This window comes from Daldinia caldariorum (genome assembly GCF_022478825.1).
Source record: "Daldinia caldariorum strain CBS 122874 unplaced genomic scaffold F4812scaffold_1, whole genome shotgun sequence".
In the NCBI taxonomy this organism is placed as follows: domain Eukaryota; kingdom Fungi; phylum Ascomycota; class Sordariomycetes; order Xylariales; family Hypoxylaceae; genus Daldinia; species Daldinia caldariorum.
Window position 1 is genome coordinate 97,009 of NW_025953037.1, and position 18,476 is coordinate 115,484.

Below are 18,476 nucleotides of genomic sequence, written 5' to 3' on the forward strand. Positions count from 1 at the left end.
TTGTTAAAAACCGGGGTTCGATTTTTTTTTTTTTTTTTTTTTTTTTTTTTTTTTTTTTAAATTTTTTTTTTTTTTTTTTTTTTTTTTTTTTTTTTCAAGTAACTACCTAGAAATAAAACATATAATCAGTAGTTGGTCTGATTTGAGAAGAAGATCAAACCTATAGAGCCATAAAGATATATCAAATGGTAGGGAAACAGCTTTGTCTGGAATACGAAAGCAGCTGAATGAGCCAAGTGATCCTAGAGTACTAGTAGTAGAATAACGTCCCTCAATAAAAGTGGTTAAAGTCTGTTCGAGGTTTCGATGAAGGAAATCGTAGTAAATTTCGAAGAGACTACTTGGGTAAGTTTGGAAGTACTTGCAACTACTAATAAACTAGCGGTTGCAAACCTGCTTAACATCCCAATTATCAGGTAGGATAGGTTAGGTAGGAACTTCATTACTTAAAAAGGGTTCTTGGGATGGGAGTGAATCGCGAATATGAAGGAATGACAGTTAAACCACAATGCGGAGATGTACATCAGCCTCTGCCAAATACATACAATTAGCGAAATATATATAGTATATAATCTAAAGATCTCTGGTGTGTGTAATAGACATGGGTTTTTGGCATGGATATGGCGCCAACTATAAACGCTGGGAACCTAACTACCTAGTCTTCTTATGTAGGTATTCGGAGCGATATATCCGAGTGGTATACATATACCAAAAAGGTATGTGCCTGAGATGAGGTGATACTAAATTTAGGTATAGGCAACCTATCTACCTAAGGTAAGGTAGGCTTATAAAACAAGGATTGGTTCAGGTTGTTCAAACGTGGCTTTTCCTTCTCCATGTGGCCTTCTACCCCTACAAGTAAGGGGTCGTACGTATAAAATAATTTGTTCAGCAAGGAAGAATACCTAGTCTTATTGACAATATACTCGCAGCTAAGCTCTGAAATAATTCGAAAATATTACAAGGTCTTGGGGATGTGCTCTCTTTGATAGCCGCTGGCGGGGACAAGCCCCATTCGCTTTTACCCACTTCATAACCATGCTCTCCTACTAGTGTATATGCCCCTGTCAGCCTGTGCCTAGAAGGAGGACCAGTGTAACCGTAACTTGTCAACGGGCAGAGGTTAATAGCGATTAGAACCATCTATGAGGCTTTAGGACTTAGCAAACAAGAGGCCCTTCATTCTATGCATGGAGCATGCTGGACGTGTATATACTGGGAATAAAGTAGGTACCAGGTAGGTACCTAGTATTAAGTTGGCGTATATAAGTGATTTCAAAACCAACAAAAGATTATTGATACAGAACTACTTTTTTTTTCTTTTTATGTACGTCCTGAAGGGACCTAAGACATACATCTCTTCCCGATTTGGTGCGAATATTTTCGAAGGATTCAAGTAACAGCGAATCCAATCCTGTCTCGCATCCTCCCATCTCTATCTGCACCTCGTCAAGAAGGATCTTAACATAATTCGTCGAGCTTGATTCCCACCGTTTCTCTTACTTCGCTTTGTCATTCACAAAATTCCAGGGTAGTTTTTGGAGTTCTTTTTTTTCCCCCTTTTTTGCTCCATTTATTCTAAGTTAGCCACTTTCTTTTATTGTCTACCTATGCTATTCTTGTCTCGTCTTTCACGAATGCATTAGAGAACTTCTCATTCAACGACTCCTAGTTTTAATAATAATTAACTACCTTTATACTTAAATCATATTTGATACTCGATGTGATACTTTGGTCCACCCATACTTTCCGGCCCTTCTTCGCCTTCTTTGCGCGCGTCGTCGCAGATTGGACCATGTCGGAATTCGTCTACTCGAACGACAATCTTAGCGAATCAGAACCAGTATCTAATAAGCCAGAGACCATCTGGGGGATTGTCATAACATGTATAGTACGTCACCTACCTTTAAATACTCTTAAATACTGCCTTCGCGATTCGGCTGTTTTGCCGGGTCAGCATGTGCGAATAGAGAGAGAGAGAGAGAGAGCTAGTTCTGACCTATCAAAACCCTAGATACTGTCGTGGATATGCGTTTGCCTTCGGTTGTACGTGCGGTTTAAGATTGTCCACGCCGCGGGATGGGACGATTTATGTGTCGTGCTCTACTTAGTAAGTATTACTACTCATCCCAGCAAGTGGTAAACACAGCTCGGCTGACGATATACCTCTTTGAAAGCTCACTATCACCGCGGGATCAATAGCAATATGTTTGGCAGTCACCTACGGACTCGGCAAGCACTTTTTGCAACTCGAATCTTGGCAGTATAAAGGTTTCCTGAAAACATTTTACGTCGCAAATGCCACATACGTAACGTCTACAGCATTGATCAAAGAAGCTCTTTTGCTGCAATACCTACGCGTTTTCGACCGAGCAACATTCATTCGACGGTTCGTCGTTGCGCTGATCGTTTTCACGGCGCTCTGGGGATTTGCATACTCCTTTTTAGCATGGGTTCCATGCGTGCCCGTCCACGACTATTGGTCTGGGAAAAGCGATCCATATTGCTATGGATATGGCTCACAAAGTCCGGCGCCGCTTGCTGCTACATTTGAGAGCCACGCTGCCATCAATATGGTTCTCGATATCATGGTTCTTTCTATACCTTTACCGCTACTCTTCGAAAATGGCACGTCATCTAGTGCGCGAGTGAGATTAGCTGCGTTGCTTTCGATGGGAATTCTGTAAGTTCTTCTTTTCTACCCAATCATCCTGAAGGCAGTACAGCTTACTCATAGTCACAGCGTGCTTGTTTTTGCGACATGGCGGTTTGTGACTCTTGTCGAGCATGATGTAGCGACGTGGCCAACAAGAGATCCGACCTGGTATGGTCCCATCAGTATCATCCTGACTATTCTAGAAGTTGACGCCGCGAGCGTCTGTGCGAGTGTCCCTATTTTTTGGCCAGTGCTTAGGGACATGGGTTGGGGCAAGATCTTTGTAACAAAGGAAATAAACATTACGAGAGAAACGCGGTACGTGGACAATGACCAAGACCGTCTAACACATGGTACCACAAATAGTATAACGGGGAGCGAGATGGACTTAGGATGTGGTGGCGGTAGAGGATGGGGGAAGCAAGAAACGCACTGCCACGAATCGTACGTTTTAAGTCAGGTGAACCCTTTCCGACCATCGATTGAGCAGACGCAAACGTGTGCGAGGAGTGATGTCCCCAAGAATAGTGCGAAAAAATGGATAAAAATATGAAATGTGGTAGTTAACTACAACACGATGAATAAAACAACGGGCTAGGTTTTTCGATTTCACGCAGAACCTGGATTTATCAACACAACTCGGAGGAAACCCCTAATCGAAAGACAAGCCAAGCTGCTGCAAGACTGCCAGTGCAAGCTCACTTGGTACCTAGTCATTCACTGGATTTATGCACCTTTTCTGCGTTTTGATCCCTCCATATCGCCTTTTTCGCCAATTCCTTTTCCGAACCTTCCCAAGTCCGCCCCTGGAGGTGTCGCAAACACAGTCTTTGCCCATTCTCTGGATAGTAGAGCCAAGTAGCCCACTTCAGCCAATCGCCTTGCTTCATCTGATTTCTCGCCCGCTGTCCAACGGTATCCTCGATGAAGGCGCCTCGGGGAATGGAGAGCCTCGACGGGAAGATGCGGGATAAATAGTGCTGAGTGGACGCCAAATGTGGTTTGTCGTGCCAGAAGAACATCGGGGTTAAAGGGAGGCTTTCACCGGATTCTGTTACGAATTCCTGCTTAAGATCCGAAGTAAGGCCTCTCAGCTCGGGAAAACGTACAACATGGGCCGAGTCCGCATAGGAAAGAAGACGTATTGATGGAAGACAGATGTATTTGACTGGTGACCTTTCGTCATCTTGAGTCGCCCGCATGACATTGAGCAGCGACTGTAAAGGAATATCCGAAACCAGTGACCAGTCATGCTGCTGCACCCAGACAAAGGGCGTCTCGATTAGCCTTAAAGCAGATCGTACAGCCAACCCAAACCCCAAGCGTTTCGACGGCGCTACAAACGTAATCCGTTTGTCTACCGTCCGACTGATGGAGAAAGGGACGAAGTTACTGTCGACACCGGCATAGCCAAATTCGGCTTTGCCTTGGTCGTAAGATATAATTCTTTCGTTGTCATGAGGGGCAAATTCCCTGAGAACCAGCTCCGTAACGTTTTTCTTGTATAATTCAAAGGTTTTAGCCCCTTCGGTAGTAACTTGCCCTTTCTTCAACCTCGCATGAGACGCAATGCGGTCATAAGTATCAAAAACAACTATCACCCGACAGAGTAGCAATGCTGTACAATGGTTGCGAAAAGACGATAAGATGGTCGATACCAGTTCCGTGGACGGCGCAGAAGGTGTTGGTGATGTGGTAATGATTATTGTCAGTAGACTAGGAATCGGCTGAGCCGATATGGCTGCCGACGACATTGCGCCGGGTTCAATGGATGGACCTGAGAGTTAAAACATCTCTACAAGCTACATACCTCCAAACACCAACGGTTCCCCTATCGTGTACGGGCTTTTAATTTTTTTTTTAAAAAAAAAATCAGTTGTTGTGTGAGGCCGTTCGATATTACAGGAGGGAGAAATAATCAATACAATTCAACATTTTGAAATTGTTAAGTGGAAGATAAACTTAGCAAGATTTGATTAATAGCAGGTGGCCTGCAGCTGTTCAAAAACTGGCAGCAGCTGGCAGTGACAGGTGTATTACCCCTATCTCAAAGTAGTGCAATAAGTTGATTTATGACATTTAATTCATCGACGCAATCGCGCGTAAAGCATTAAAGCTCAACGCCAGATACTAATTAAATGCAGTTCAAAAGTTGCTACCTCGAACGCGGTATGTCTAAAGTACAACTATTAAAGAGAAAGCAGTAATACCGCACTCTGCAAACCACTGCGGTAACCAGTAAAACGCCGGCATTTCCGCCACCACATCAACTTGATACTTCGCTGTTTGATGGATAGTATAGCATGATCCATATGCTCCATTCCTCAAAGCGTTGAACGCATGTATCGTGACTAGGTACCTTGCCTCTGCACCTTAGGGTAGACAGAGCTCCCTATTATGATGGAAGAAGTCGCGAACAACGCCGTCATACCTTGCAAAGGTCTTCTTGCACTTTGATCCACCCTCGAATTCCCAGTTGCACATATATCGCGGTGGCTTTGCGACGCCATTTGTAGCATCGGATACAAGAATCTTCCTAGCATGCGTCGAGCGTAAATGTTCACGCACCTCGGACTCAGTGCCTTTGAACCCACAGCCATTCCACATGCAGTATTCGCCAATGTGGGTAAACTTTATATGCTCCTTAAGTGTGTGTGGCGTTTTGCCAGTATAATTGCCGCAATGCTGGCACTTGTATTGGCCCTGTTGAGAGTCTGTAGCCTTTTCCTTGCTCGCTAGGCGATCATCAACAGAGTCCATGCCAGTTGGTATTCCTTTGGCAACGTCCGTAGAATGGACTTGGCTAGGAACATCGACGTTGAGACCACTGTAATTTGGATGATAATCTTGAGGAGGGTCTGCATAAGCAGACTCGCCATGGTAGTAAACATCGCGAGGGTGGTGAGAAGGGTCACCGTAAGGGGCAGGATCGTAGTAACCCCCGGGAAGGGCGTGCGAAGGGTCACCGTAAGGGGTAGGTTCTATGGAACCGGGGTTAGCTTAGCTGGCACCTATGATATCGTATATCACCAAGCTAGGTAGCGCTTGAAAGATAAAGAGACATGACTGAATGCTTCTAATAAGCACGTTCTTGAAATTGAAAGAGTTCAATACTCACCATTATCGTAGGGCAAGGGATAGCGCCAGTCCTCCAGACCGGGCCAGTATTGGGGGACTTCTTCATGATTATCCATGTTACCAAGGACAAATTTAGGTATACCTAATGTTTTATCTTCCTTTTTGACTGTTGGATAAAATCAATGTATGTTTTTTTTGGAGAGAAATTTTCCAGAGTAAAAAAAAGAAGAAGAAAAGAAATCCCGGGTATGGAATTGGGACTTTTGAAGCTCAGAGTTTTAGATATGTACCTAATATTTCATTGGGAACCATGTAGTATTTTATATTGAGTGAATGCCTACTGCTCATTCTTAGGGTCCTTATGTATTGTGACATATAGCTAAATAATATGGAAGGAACTGTCAAGGACAAGTTTAGCCTTGAGTCGTCCTCCAATCGTCTTTAATCGTCCTTGAGAAGTCTTTTAGTCGTCCTCGAGGAGTTTCAAGTCATAATTGGCAACTGCAATGTGCATTCCCAGATATTTTGTCTGCCTGATTACCTTCTGGATAGCCATAGCTTAGGTAGGGAGTTCAGTGTCAGGTACTATCCTTAGAAATACCCTCATATATGCGAAGTCTGTAAATTCTAGCTTAGTAGACATCGTAGAGCCCTAACTGAGACCGGGCCAGCTTGTAAGCATGTCCTGAAAAGGCCCCAGAGGAGTCTAGAGAGAGCCAGTTACTTTCTTCGAATTTCATCTTGAGGTTAGTGAATATGATATTGGGTACAGTGTGTCTACTTTCGACAGTTGTGTCACGTCGTAGAGCATGAGGTAGGTTGACAACTCGTTGTTCCGTGAGGAACTCTAACTAGATAGCTTTGAAGCCAAAGCTAAAGCTATCTACAAAACAACTCTTTTGTTCCCAAGACGTCTCAATCGAAACTTCTGAAAACTTGACTGGGACACATCGTTAAAGGGAAAGAGCTTAATGCTTGATAAAAAGCATTTTTCACATCTAAAAGGCAGACCACAGGTAACATAGATTGCACCTGTATGTGTTCCATAGAGAAATTGGTTTACGTTTTACAACAAGAGCCAGGTAATTATTTGACATGACTCACATCGGTTAGCTCACTGGGTTGCTCAAGAGTTATTGACGTGAAGACGGCGAAGCCAACGTATAGGCATGTCAAGGGTTGGGTAGAGATAATTGTTGTTGCACAAAGGGAGAAAGAGGTAACTAGTAAGAGGTCCCTCGTCTGGCTATGTTACATACAGGATAGTGACCTACTAGAATCTACGCTATAGGACCGTACCGTGACAAGGCATATACATTGTGAGTATCTCCTAAGTAAAGCGTCATTGGAATCATGGTCAAAGAAATAAGGTAACTCCTTCGTCTTAGTTGCTTTGGCGCTGTGAACTTCACAAGATAATTTACTCTCATGAAGCTTCAGATAGCCGACTTGTGTAATGTGTTTATTATTAGTCACGCCGTCTTTTCCCATTGACTTTGGAAGAGTTGTAGATATGTCACCTAAACGGAGACCGTCAACCATTTGGTCTCTTGTTTCGTACCGGATGTGTTTCCTTAACCATGAGCTATACTAACGCCTTTATCAAAGTATGATAATACTATGTAATAGTTCTACGATTATAGACAACCTAGCGTTTAAGCAACCTCTTGGAAGAATTGCCAAACTCTAAGAGCTTCGAGATACTCCACTCATTGAGCCCTAATGATCAACTTTCCAGGGAATGAAACTTCATTCAGGATTAGTCTATTCGGTTTAGCTTCCCCAAATTCAATATCAAGTAGTCAGGTAGACGTTAGACTTTCATCGACTCTCTGGAGAAGTTGAGTCGTTGCGTCTAGACCCCAGCGACAACGAGAACCCCGCAAGTAGTAGAGCGTCTGCCATCACTTTGCAGCACTTAATCATCTGCAAGGATCAATTACGGGCTCGTTCTTATGCAGCAATACTATGTATTGAGTACCACAATAGCCTAATTAGTTCTAGATTGCCCAGGTTATACTTTATTATCCAGGAGATTGTCCTTGTCCGTATTACCCCGGTCCCCCTAGCCGTCCCCAAACCTGGGGTTATGGGGTAACGGCCAGCTAACGAGATGAATGCTCCTTGGCATCCTTAATACCCCTTCGGCACTTGCAGGGTTGTCATCTTTATGCACACGTAAATATTACTCCTCTTCTCGCGTATAGGATACCTACTATGGCTCTTGCATTATTTTGTATTATTATTTTTTTCTTTCTTTTTTTTAAAAAAGCACGACCGCTTTGTCTCAACCTGTAGAATACGCGACGCGCTGGAGAGGCAAAATGACGCCCAAAGACGGCGATACTATACGTGCCCATTGGCGATGCTTCGTGGCATGCGGCCTTATGGTCTTATCACCATTTCAATATGGCCTTGATTTTGGATTGATAGGAGGCTTGCAGGCAATGCCAGGCTTCCTCAAAGTTTGTTAACTGAATCATTACCTGTATATCTGAGCTTCGCTTCTAACAACAGCTGGTCAGATCTACGGCCATCCGGCTTCAAATACAGCAATCGGCTGGAACATCTCAACGGTGAGGCAGCAACTGATCACATCACTTATGACGCTGGGCGCGTTTGTCAGCTCTGGTACTGCAGGCTTGATAGCCGCCAAACTTGGTCGGAAAACTTGTTTATGGCTAGCTTGTCTTGGATGTGTTGTTTCAAATATTATAATGATGACCACAATCGATATCAACGCTCTCTACGTTGGGCGGCTATTGAACGGGTTGGCGAACGGCTATTTTATGACATTTTCCCAGCTATTCATCCAAGAGAGCAGTCCCGCCAAGTATCGTGGACTCTTCCTCACCGCGTTTCAATTCTGTACCTCATTCGTAAGTCGAGCATGTCTTTACCATAGGCGAGTTGCTGAATCCTAATTTAACATACCCAGGGTACATTAATCGGCACAATCGTGGACTGGGCAGCGGCGTCACGGCCTGATCGATCAGCTTACCTGATCCCACTGGGACTTATCTATATTGTTCCTCTGCTACTGACAATTGGGTTGTTCTTTATACCGGAGTCTCCCCGCTGGTTAATCCTACAAGACCGAATCGAAGACGGGCATAAATCCCTCCAATGGCTAAGACCGACTGGAGCTCAGATCAACATTGAAGTCGCAGAAATCAAGGCGGCGATCGATAAAGAACGTGAAATGGGCAGCCAAGTTGGCGTTTTGGATATGTTCAAGAATCCCATAGATAGGAGACGTACGATCCTGGCTGTTTGCGGAGTCACTCTGCAGGCTGCCACAGGTTCAATGTTTATCATATGTGCGGCCATACCCCCTCTCTAAGACTCTTTTCAAGGTATACTTACCATTCTCTTTAGCATACAAGGCCTACTTCTTCACAATGGCCAAAGTAGCAAACCCCTTCGCGATGGGCTGCGTCCTCAGCGCAATTGGCTTGTTAGCGATCGTACTCAATTCCTTGATCGTGGTGCGCTATGGTCGACGTCGCGTTCTTCTTATGTATGGTCTTGGAACTTGTGGCATTTTGCAATTGATTGTCGCGGTTGTATATGACAAAAATCCCGGCGCAACAGCAACTGGCCAAGTCCTTGTAGCCCTGTCATGCCTCTACATGATGAGTTACAACGTAAGATCTGAAACCTCCGAAAGAAAGTATTCGGGCCAGAACTGACTGTATAATACAGGGCATGGTTGCGACCTACGCGTGGTTGAGTGGTGGCGAACTTCCGTCGCAGCGGCTACGCAGCTACACGTTTGGGTTGGCAGCTGCTGTGGCATTCTTTGCTGCTTGGCTTACAACATTTACAGCTCCTTGTAAGTATCATGCTTAATACACATTCCGAACCATACGTTGGGACTCTGGGTATTCTAAAGCTAATTTTCACTCCTATAGACTTCATCAATCCAGATTCTCTAAACTGGGGTCCGCGATACGGTTATATCTGGTTCCCGAGCTCAATAGTAGCAGGTGTTTGGGTATACTTCTTCCTGCCTGAGGTTCAAGGTAAACCAATTCCCCATTGAATCGCAGAGATAGCTACTAACAGCGAGGTATAAAGGTCGCACATTGGAGGAGATAGACGAAATGGTAAGTCGAGGAAACAAACTTAAGAATATGCTAAAATCTATCATACGTTTGGCTAACTGTGTTGGTTCCAGTTTGAGGAAAAACTGCCAGCTCGGAAATTCAGGAGCTACAAATGTGTTCGCCGACTTGCAACGGACGAGAAACCAGACATCCAAAATGAGGAGTAAATCTAAGGTCAGATATGTTCCTCGTCATGTAGAAATATAAGCGATCAGCGGAAATATTTGCGCTATAGAGTAGAGGTAGAATATGTCTTCCGAGTTAGCCATGCAATCCGTCTTACCCCTAGACGGAAGACACAAATATTCTAGACAGTCATTCATGAATATGAAAGAGCAACGTACCTATCTTGATTGTAGAAATATTTAGCCGGGGTACTACAAAAAGAAAAGGGGGGGGAGGGGAAATTAAGGAGTAATCCAAAATACGTCCATATGAAATAAATTTGTGACCTACTAACTAAGCATCCTTAGATTTCTGTAGCATTTCATAAGGTGGCTTCCTTTTAAGAACCTTATAAAGGCGGGAATGACCTCTTATTAATCTAATACACTAGCCTACCTACCAGGCAGCTAGGTACTATCTATTGAGGTATCTACCTAGTTCCATAATTAAAGTTGCCCAATACATTTAGACAGCATGAATAGATGGATGAGAGGTACCCTAATTTCGTTTACATGTGAAATCAATCTCGAGTGTAAGTCGAGGGTAGGTTTTCCGTGGCGGCTATCTAATCCATAGTCACATACCCTCAAGATGATTAGTGTAGTGTATGGGACCGGCGTTTAAGTAGAAAAATTATGGTTGGAGCGGTCGACGTTATGAAAAGCTATATTAATGTCTTCGTCGTTGCCATTGAAGTCTTTATCGAGAGCGAGGGGGAAAGCAACGCTAGGTCTAGTAAGAAATTGCTCAGGATGAGACGAGTCGTATCCAACTATAAACCTTGGTGGGTTTGTTTTATGTAGGATTAATGGGACTATATTTAGGTGGCTGTAACTAAGAATGCGCAAGCGCGACGACGTTTGACGGATCGAAGATTTGGGTTTCTCTTCTAAGCGTGAGTGACTCGAGGCGTTTTGTAGCTCTTGAAATCGATCTCTAAACTGATGTATAAGTGGTCGTATGTCTTGCCGCACACCGTCAACGCCGAAGAGAGGTCTGTGAGTACCTGGCGGGGCATATATTGAAATGTCAAGCGTGAATGGCAGGCGATGTCTTTCCGAATTTGCTAGCAATGCCTCGACTGACAAATCTGAGAAAACCTTATTCGCAAGCTTTTGATGTAACATTGTTACATCGTACCTTATAAGCCGTAGATATCTTAGAGCCGGTGGTACTGGTGCTCTTAGGTCATAGTTGATTTTGGTTATAAGAAATGGCCCGAGTTGGAGATGAGAAAGGGCCGTGAAGTTGGAAAGTGAGAGGACTAGAATCTTTCCGTTTTCTAAACATTCTCCGGAACGTTCGATATGAAGACTCTTGAGACTTCCCGCTTGCTGGGCGATAGCGCGGTTGAAAGCATCGGTATCATCAAAGGCGAAGTGATCACCGGCTGCCGACTGGTTATGGAATATCTCGCATAGAGTTAGGTTTAAAAGCTTCCTCGGGAATGATAGAATGAGGTTTAAGGCTTCGACAGAGAAATCGCATTCTGTAAGGATTAGAGATTTGAGCGCGGTTTGGTGTTGAAAACGCTGTGGCATTTCTGTGTTGCTTTTGACTGAACTCTTTTAACTTATATCGACATAGGATATTTCTAGTGACTGGAGTTGGGGAAGTAGGAATACGGGAGACGTTGGCTCTATGTCCCAAGTTTTCGTCTCACTTGAAATCCAAATGAGCGTGACTGCGCTAGGGGGTCAGCATTATATCAGGTAGTAACAACAAATGAGACTGAACTGGGGCTTACGTGATCTAAGCTTCTGGAAAGGCCGTGGAGTTTCGAGGGATTCGCTAAGAAGGGAAGCTTGCGTAAATGCTCGCATATATTGGTCATTAAAGGATCCGCAGAGATCCTCTATGGTAGTTCCATGATAACGCACGAAGCATTCCAAGGCAAGTGATTCCAAATTCGGGAACGAGGTTAAGTCTAGGTCTAGGGAATAATGAAGAATATCAGAGGGATCATGTCGACCCATAGCGGAGTATAGCAGTTTCAAGCTTCGTAGGTAACTTCTTCGTTTGGCGACACGGGTGCCAGCGTCTAGAAACGTGTTCAAGATCGAACCATGGATGAACTTAGCAGTAGAATACAAGTATACCTCCGAAATTTCGCGAAGCACTTTGCACGTACAAGCGGCAGCTTGGAGAGCTTTAACATCCTGCGAATCCCAAAGATCTTTCATCACTTGTAGTAATAACTCGTTGGGCATTTGTAAGAGAGGCATGGCTGGAGACTTTTGATCGTATATTTCGACCCTGTTATAACTTATATAACAAGGCCGACAGCAGCATAGAGGAGCGGGCAACGTTGCAAGAAGAACGAAGTCTCAATGCCGTTGAACGTAGTTGTAGTAGTTGCTATGTGATGAAGCAAACAGCTGCCAAGGACCCCACTCCAGCTGATCCGGGCCGTATCATTAACTGGAAATAAACCGTACCTACCTAACCTGTATATTTTGTTCAAGCTAGTAAGAATCACGTTTTATGAATCATGTTTTATGAATTACTTTTTATGCTTCGGGGAAGATATCCCTACCACTTAAAACTCATCGACTCGCCAAAGGAACAACCAAAAAAGTGAATGAAGGGGAAAAAAAAAATCACATCATCTAGGAGAACCCCGCAACTACCTCAGGGATGCCAGGCTGGTCTTCACGACTCGAACTTGTCTCCTTGACAGGAACAACGCTTGTTATTCTAGCTACTACGCTATCCCTCATCAGGCGCATCGTCCAGCATACCAGGGGTACTAGGCAGAGCAGAATATGCCCGGCTGAGGAACGCGTCTTGATTATAGGGGCGTCGAGCGGGCTTGGGCGCGCGGTAGCGAAACGGTATGCAGCTCGCGGGGCTCGCGTATGCCTTGTCTCCCGACGTGAGGAGCAGCTGTCGAACTTGGCTCGCGAGTGCGGAGAGAAGTGCTTCTGGGTTGTCGCCGACTTCAGCAAGGCGGAAGACATGGTGCGGGTAAGGGTGCGGGTTATTTCAGAATGGAATGGATTGGATTCCCTTCACATATGTGCTGGGGTCTCTGCCGTGCAGCCGGTCATGAGCCTAGCTGGCGTGAGACCGGGAGAGGAACGGGACGCGAGCGATACCGACATACAGAAGGCTTTCGACCTTGCTACGCGAGCAACTCAGGGGAATTTTTACGGACCTTTCGTCGCGGCAGTAACGTTCATCCCTCTGATAACACGCACCTCAGCCTCTCCATCCATTCTTTTAGCCTCATCGATAGCTGCGGTGGTTCCGGCGCCGACGCGAGCCCTCTACTCGGCTACGAAAGCCTCATCATTGCTCTTGTTCCAATCGCTGGCTATTGAGCATCCCAACATTACGTTTACCTTCGTTCTACCGGCAACCATTGAGGGTAACTTCCGCGCGTCTGCCGTCGATGCTGATGAGGCAACCCGAGACGCAGGCCCAAATCAGCGTGGTCTTAAGGTAGATTACGTGGCGAAGAGATGCGTCGAGTCGATGGATGGACAAGTAAGAGGTAACGTGGTTATACCTTGGTTCCCGTACAGAATAGCGCAATCTCTATACAATACTTGGCCTTCGCTGATTGAGGGGCAAGCGAGGAAGAAGTATAATTTTAGATAGCTGTCGATTATTATTCATTTTTTGATATCTTCTCTGTCTTTTGTTTTCTTTTTTTTTTCTCCCTTTTTTTTCTTTCCCATAGGTAAGCATGTATTACCCTAGGTACCTACGGGTAGGTACTTGAAAAACTTGTTCATATATGACCAAGCAATTGATTTTTCAGAGTTTGCTATATGTATCACAACAGTGAATGTTATTGTGTTTTGTGGGTGCGGACTAGGTACCTAGCTACCTAATGTAACAATATGTACAATTTCAAAAGAAACTGTCCATGATTGATTCAGGTACGAGTTGTCCCGCGCTTGAGGTACAAAGGTACATAAAGGTATCGTATTCCACACGAAATAAAGAAATAAAATAAAATAAAGAATTGTGGGTCACCCACGGCAGAATTCTCACTGATTTGTTACACCGCTTTCATAATATTTAAAGAATTCTTTTCCTCCCGCCGCTTTTAACTTTTTTTTTCCTCTTCTCTTTTCTTTCCTCATCTTAGTGCACGGGCTTTACGCGTCACAGTGAGGAGCAATCCGAGTGCGTGTTTTTGCTAGTTGAAAACTATTTACTGACCACTCCATCTTGGCTTCGGCCGGGTTGGGAATTTTTGGAACCCTTTCTCTTCTCGAGATGTCGCGTTTTCATCACCATCGATCCCTGGAGGAACGAGGCGAGGAAGAATGTGATATTGAATATGTTATCTTTAGGCAGAGTACACTAAGTATTTGGTAAAAGTGCGATCGTACACGAGTTATATGCGTATTAAATAATAAAATTAAAACCTCGGCACAGACGTAGTGAAATTCAGACAAGTCCAGATGTTTTATTACTACGCTATTATTCTATTACAAATCCATGCGTGGGCTTTTAACCTATGATATAAAACTTCATATATTGTATTGTACGCTGTGGTACGCCTATATATTTACCTAGGACTTGCTGCCGAGGTTACGGTAGAAGATACAGTCGCGTTGACGTATCTAAGTTATTTGCCCAACAGAGTATTTGGCGACCTTCATGGCTGCTTGCAATAGCGCGGCTTGCCGTCGTAAAATTGTTTTGATCTGAGTCTGGCCCAAATCCAAGGTCTACAAGTTAGATAGCCCTCCCTTGTCGTGGATATTACTGGCCATGACTGGACATATAATATATATGCCTTGTAAAATATAAACTTGCCTAGCAGCGTATTAATCCGTAGGAAGCTGTGGATTATAAACCTCGTACCCTTCATCTTCCGTATCGCTTTCGGCGCCTAAATCTTTCGGTATGACTTTTTCATCTTTATTGTTATTCGTATCCGTATCTAATTCTTTTGTCTTGCTATTCTCGCTGTCTGCTGTTCCGCCGATAGGCGTGAATGCGCTTTTGAAGCCAGACTTCTTAAATCCTCCCTTTTTAAACCCGCCGCCGCCAGTTCCGGCTGGATTAGGATCGCCGCTGAGCTTGATGCTGATGAGGCCGTCTGCTTTAGCTTCGGCTTTCCTGGCGCGTGCCCCGGCTGTTGGATCTTTAACCATTTGCTTCATATCCTTCATGCGCTGGCGATGGCTATGGTCGTAGCTGCCCAGATGGGCTTCGTAGTCGTTCATGCGCGAGTAGCCTTTGGAACAGAGTTCGCAGTAGAAAGACTGTAGGGCCGCGCGGGCCGAAGAAGTCTGGGCCGGCGGCAGGGTCTGGTGTCGCTATGCATTTCAAAGTGCGGATTAGCTAGCTGCTATCTAAACTATTAGATATGAACATATTGAGTATGATACTCACAGGAGGCATGGCTACGTGTTATTATGTCTAAAGTACGTATGGGGGGGGGATGTATTGTGAGCATTGATGTTTTGTACAGGTCTGTTTTGTAGATGGGAAGTTTGACGATCCAAATTCTGGAGAGTCCAGCTCTACCTAGGTACCTTAGGTCTAAGTAAGTTTCACTAATACAGGTAGCATAGATTGTACCTAACCTAAGGGGAATAGGTACAATACCCGAAGGAGGTACAATACAATGCCTAGGCCCTAGAGCTATCGCGGGGTAGGCGGGGCAGACGCTACGTTGGGTACCTCTTATGAAGCTTATGAAGTACGAAGCAGCTTTCCTTGCCTTGTCATTGGACCATAATGCCTTAAGTTTTAACTTAAGGATATGTGTCGGGACGAAAAAAGAAAGTAGGGGGGAGAGGTGCTTTGCTATGATTGGTCCAAATATGTTGTGGCTAGGTTGTGGCTGGGGGAGAAGGGGGGGGCCGAAAAGAATATGGGAGGTGGAAGCGTGCTTTGCTCTGGTTGGCCGAAAGGTGATGTGGCTAGTGGCTAGTGTGCAGCTAATGCAGCGCTAATGTAGGGTTGAGCCACAGCGCCATTAGGTACGTACCTTCCCAGCTATCAGGGGGTCTTACATAATGTGACATTTGAAGATATATCCAATCAAAACGTCTAGTTCGTGGCACGAGCTACGGGGACTATGGCTAGAGGCCGGGTAATGTGGCAGGGTGTGGCTAGGGGTTTGAGCTTCCGCCGCCCCCCAGTAGGCGAGGCGGGCGGCGGCTTACATAAAGAGGTAACTTAGGTAACTTAAAACTTAAGGATGTAAGTCGGCGCTTGCGGTGACCTCCAGTTTCGAATGGTCAAAAGTCTTTTTCAGCTGCTCAGGCGATATCGACACTTGGAAACTTACCTAAACACCTAAACACCCATATTCAAGAAAAAAAAATATTCAGGTACCTGACAAAATTCAATTTAATTATTTCTCTTAAAAACAACCGTCAAAGAAAAAAAGAGATAAAAAAGAAAAAAACAGGAATGTGGCTTCATTATCCATGGCGTCCGATTACCGTACCTTAAATCCAAAAGCCTCGCAAGAGACGTTGATGTCTTTACTTCAGCTGGATCCTTCGCCCATTGACAATGCCTCTCTTTACGAAAAGGACCTCCCGCCTCTGCCCGAGGAGGCACAGGACTCTGGAAGCTATGGTTCTAAACATACACCAACCGGTTCAACTTCTTCTACCTTAGGCCTCAGTGGTAGTGGTCGTGGCCCAATATATTATTGTACGGTATTTGACATATCGAATTTTCTACTTCTCTCTCCGTCTGTCTTTCTCTCTCTCTCTCGCTTGCTTGGACCAATAAAACCTTGATTTTACTAACCGCAAAATACGCACAACATAGTATCACGAATTCAACGATATTCATCTTATACATTTTCCCTCTTCGCTGGCCTTCACTTCGCTAATACCTCCGTCATCCCCCTGGTTTATCGGTCTGTCCCCTATTCAGAGCCGTTTCTTCTTATGGCCCGTGAGCTCTACCAGACTCCTCTCACCGAGCCTCTCCTAGTCGCCCTTCCTGTCGTCGCCCACGTCACCTCGGGCATCGCCATACGCCTACTGCGTCGACGTCAGAACATACAGCGATACGGCAGCGAGACTCCGGGTATGTGGGCTCTGCACCACTCAAAATCATCCGACCGGAAGCATACCGTTAAAATATGGCCACCCATGACCTATATCTCCGTTTCCGGCTATGTCTTCGTTGGAGCTCTTGCCTCGCACGTAGCCATGAACCGCATCTTACCTCTCGTCGTTGACGGCGACAGCTCCAATATTGGCCTGCAGTACGTATCGCACGGCTTCGCTCGGAACCCGCTACCACCCTGGATAGCGTATTCGATACTGCTATCCGTCGGAGTAGGGCATATGGTTTGGGGTTGGGCTAAGTGGCTAAATCTCTCGCCGCCTGCCAACTGGAAGAAGATAACTATTGATAAGCAGCTACGAAAGACGCGACGGCGTGCCTGGTGGGGCATACAGGCTGTCACCGTCACCCTCACGGCTCTCTGGGCTGCTGGGTGCCTGGGAATCGTAGCAAGAGCTGGCCCCGCGGAGGGCTGGCTCGCCACGGTCTACGATAACATCTATGCCGCCGTGGGTCATTAACAAAAGAATATCAGGTATGTGTATATATGTTTTGCATATTGAACAGCATCAGCATCAGCATCAGCATCAGCGATTTTCTGGAGTTAAGGCTCCATAAGAAGCTTCATCAGAAATTAAGCATAAGTGACCCTGAATTCCATCAAGTCTTGTCGTGACAGAATTAATCCTACCTACATATTTTCCTTGAGCCGTAGGGATAAGATGATACCATTTCCCTAAGCAAATGCATCCGAAATCACGGTATATTTACTCCAAACTGCGAGGCCATCGTTATAATATCATATAAATATCCATCGCCATGGAATGCTACTGTCACAGTTGGTTATGGTGGTTTTAGTAGGTAAACATAGTGCAACATGAGGCAAATGTGTTTGCTTCTCGAATTCCCTTGTTGCCATTGTCTGAGATACCTACCTGATTCGTCGTCTACTCGTGTTAAGTCGTTTTCAGCCCATCATCTTCTTGTAGTATCCTTTTGCGAATACATGCTGATAAGATCAGTCTTATTCGGCCCAAAGACATACTACTTATTCCACAAGACACCTTCCAGCACCATGCCATCCCAACCAGGTCTTCGGATTTATTGACACGTCCAGCGCAGTAGAAAACTTTGATCTCTCAAATTGCTCCATCGAATAAGGGGTGGTTCCGTATTGATATCGAATTTTTGGGGCGGCTAGGGCAGAAAGCCGCCAGCGCACGTTCTCGTTCTAGTTACTTCGCGCTGAGACATCGATGGGCTACCACAAAGCATTGCACCACTTCCCATGAGCGTCGGACAATATGTGCACAAACCTAATCCTCTATACGGCTTGCCCCTCGTGTGGAAAGACTTTAACCAGTCAGGCCATCTACCAACGGGCTTGTGAGGAGGTCATATATGCTAGCCGAGCTGCTGGCAACCTTAGTATACCCTACAGCAATTGCTCTGGCGGCCTCCATCAA

General features: G+C 45.1%; 9 protein-coding genes across 9 annotated transcripts; 4 read left to right on the forward strand and 5 right to left on the reverse strand.

The window, feature by feature from the left end:
• Window positions 1-1,310: 1,310 nt before the first annotated feature.
• On the forward strand, window positions 1,311-3,289 carry F4812DRAFT_1488 (uncharacterized protein). Its single transcript, XM_047929695.1, has 4 exons — window positions 1,311-1,891; window positions 2,015-2,110; window positions 2,178-2,683; window positions 2,744-3,289. Exons 1-4 carry the CDS (start codon window positions 1,796-1,798, stop codon window positions 3,207-3,209), a joined length of 1,164 nt encoding a protein of 387 aa, XP_047794473.1. The 5' UTR covers window positions 1,311-1,795; the 3' UTR covers window positions 3,210-3,289.
• Window positions 3,290-4,611, reverse strand: F4812DRAFT_1483 (uncharacterized protein). The gene has a single exon (XM_047929694.1). It carries the CDS (start codon window positions 4,408-4,410, stop codon window positions 3,370-3,372), a length of 1,041 nt encoding a protein of 346 aa, XP_047794474.1. The 5' UTR covers window positions 4,411-4,611; the 3' UTR covers window positions 3,290-3,369.
• Window positions 4,612-4,924: 313 nt separating this feature from the next.
• F4812DRAFT_464328 (uncharacterized protein) lies at window positions 4,925-5,850 on the reverse strand (the record flags this gene model as incomplete). The annotated part of the gene is made up of 2 exons (XM_047938330.1): window positions 4,925-5,637; window positions 5,775-5,850. The coding sequence occupies 2 exons, from the start codon at window positions 5,848-5,850 to the stop codon at window positions 5,030-5,032; spliced, it is 684 nt and encodes a 227-aa protein (XP_047794475.1). The 3' UTR covers window positions 4,925-5,029.
• Window positions 5,851-7,881: 2,031 nt separating this feature from the next.
• F4812DRAFT_407704 (general substrate transporter) lies at window positions 7,882-10,244 on the forward strand. The gene is made up of 8 exons (XM_047932316.1): window positions 7,882-8,199; window positions 8,260-8,613; window positions 8,673-9,054; window positions 9,113-9,381; window positions 9,440-9,569; window positions 9,649-9,759; window positions 9,815-9,843; window positions 9,915-10,244. Exons 1-8 carry the CDS (start codon window positions 8,059-8,061, stop codon window positions 10,008-10,010), a joined length of 1,512 nt encoding a protein of 503 aa, XP_047794476.1. The 5' UTR covers window positions 7,882-8,058; the 3' UTR covers window positions 10,011-10,244.
• Window positions 10,245-10,263: 19 nt separating this feature from the next.
• On the reverse strand, window positions 10,264-11,845 carry F4812DRAFT_1561 (uncharacterized protein). The gene is made up of 2 exons (XM_047929765.1): window positions 11,756-11,845; window positions 10,264-11,692 (listed from the first exon to the last, which is right to left on the reverse strand). The coding sequence occupies exon 2, from the start codon at window positions 11,547-11,549 to the stop codon at window positions 10,629-10,631; it is 921 nt and encodes a 306-aa protein (XP_047794477.1). The 5' UTR covers window positions 11,550-11,692; window positions 11,756-11,845; the 3' UTR covers window positions 10,264-10,628.
• On the reverse strand, window positions 11,577-12,546 carry F4812DRAFT_464330 (uncharacterized protein; the record flags this gene model as incomplete). The annotated part of the gene is made up of 2 exons (XM_047938331.1): window positions 11,756-12,546; window positions 11,577-11,692 (listed from the first exon to the last, which is right to left on the reverse strand). The coding sequence occupies exons 1-2, from the start codon at window positions 12,231-12,233 to the stop codon at window positions 11,577-11,579; spliced, it is 594 nt and encodes a 197-aa protein (XP_047794478.1). The 5' UTR covers window positions 12,234-12,546.
• Window positions 12,174-13,723, forward strand: F4812DRAFT_1547 (NAD(P)-binding protein). Its single transcript, XM_047929749.1, has one exon. It carries the CDS (start codon window positions 12,646-12,648, stop codon window positions 13,609-13,611), a length of 966 nt encoding a protein of 321 aa, XP_047794479.1. The 5' UTR covers window positions 12,174-12,645; the 3' UTR covers window positions 13,612-13,723.
• A 696-nt stretch (window positions 13,724-14,419) lies between these two features.
• Window positions 14,420-15,539, reverse strand: F4812DRAFT_407708 (uncharacterized protein). Its single transcript, XM_047932317.1, has 2 exons — window positions 15,367-15,539; window positions 14,420-15,290 (listed from the first exon to the last, which is right to left on the reverse strand). The coding sequence occupies exons 1-2, from the start codon at window positions 15,373-15,375 to the stop codon at window positions 14,796-14,798; spliced, it is 504 nt and encodes a 167-aa protein (XP_047794480.1). The 5' UTR covers window positions 15,376-15,539; the 3' UTR covers window positions 14,420-14,795.
• An 873-nt stretch (window positions 15,540-16,412) lies between these two features.
• F4812DRAFT_453980 (DUF1691-domain-containing protein) lies at window positions 16,413-17,531 on the forward strand (the record flags this gene model as incomplete). Its single annotated transcript, XM_047936563.1, has 2 exons — window positions 16,413-16,644; window positions 16,765-17,531. The coding sequence occupies 2 exons, from the start codon at window positions 16,413-16,415 to the stop codon at window positions 17,529-17,531; spliced, it is 999 nt and encodes a 332-aa protein (XP_047794481.1).
• Between the last annotated feature and the right edge of the window lie 945 nt (window positions 17,532-18,476).

What these genes read in the sequence shown, in the direction of transcription:
- F4812DRAFT_1488 (XM_047929695.1), top strand. Translation starts at nt 1,796, where the DNA reads ATGTCGGAATTCGTCTACTCGAACGACAATCTTAGCGAATCAGAACCA. An exon ending in TATGTGTCGTGCTCTACTTA is followed by an intron (nt 2,111 to 2,177) that starts GTAAGTATTACT and finishes CCTCTTTGAAAG; the next exon opens with CTCACTATCACCGCGGGATC. An exon ending in TTGCTTTCGATGGGAATTCT is followed by an intron (nt 2,684 to 2,743) that starts GTAAGTTCTTCT and finishes TCATAGTCACAG; the next exon opens with CGTGCTTGTTTTTGCGACAT.
- F4812DRAFT_1483 (XM_047929694.1), bottom strand. Translation starts at nt 4,410, where the DNA reads ATGTCGTCGGCAGCCATATCGGCTCAGCCGATTCCTAGTCTACTGACA.
- F4812DRAFT_407704 (XM_047932316.1), top strand. Translation starts at nt 8,059, where the DNA reads ATGACGCCCAAAGACGGCGATACTATACGTGCCCATTGGCGATGCTTC. An exon ending in TCTACATGATGAGTTACAAC is followed by an intron (nt 9,382 to 9,439) that starts GTAAGATCTGAA and finishes TGTATAATACAG; the next exon opens with GGCATGGTTGCGACCTACGC. An exon ending in CTTCCTGCCTGAGGTTCAAG is followed by an intron (nt 9,760 to 9,814) that starts GTAAACCAATTC and finishes CGAGGTATAAAG; the next exon opens with GTCGCACATTGGAGGAGATA.
- F4812DRAFT_1561 (XM_047929765.1), bottom strand. Translation starts at nt 11,549, where the DNA reads ATGCCACAGCGTTTTCAACACCAAACCGCGCTCAAATCTCTAATCCTT.
- F4812DRAFT_1547 (XM_047929749.1), top strand. Translation starts at nt 12,646, where the DNA reads ATGCCAGGCTGGTCTTCACGACTCGAACTTGTCTCCTTGACAGGAACA.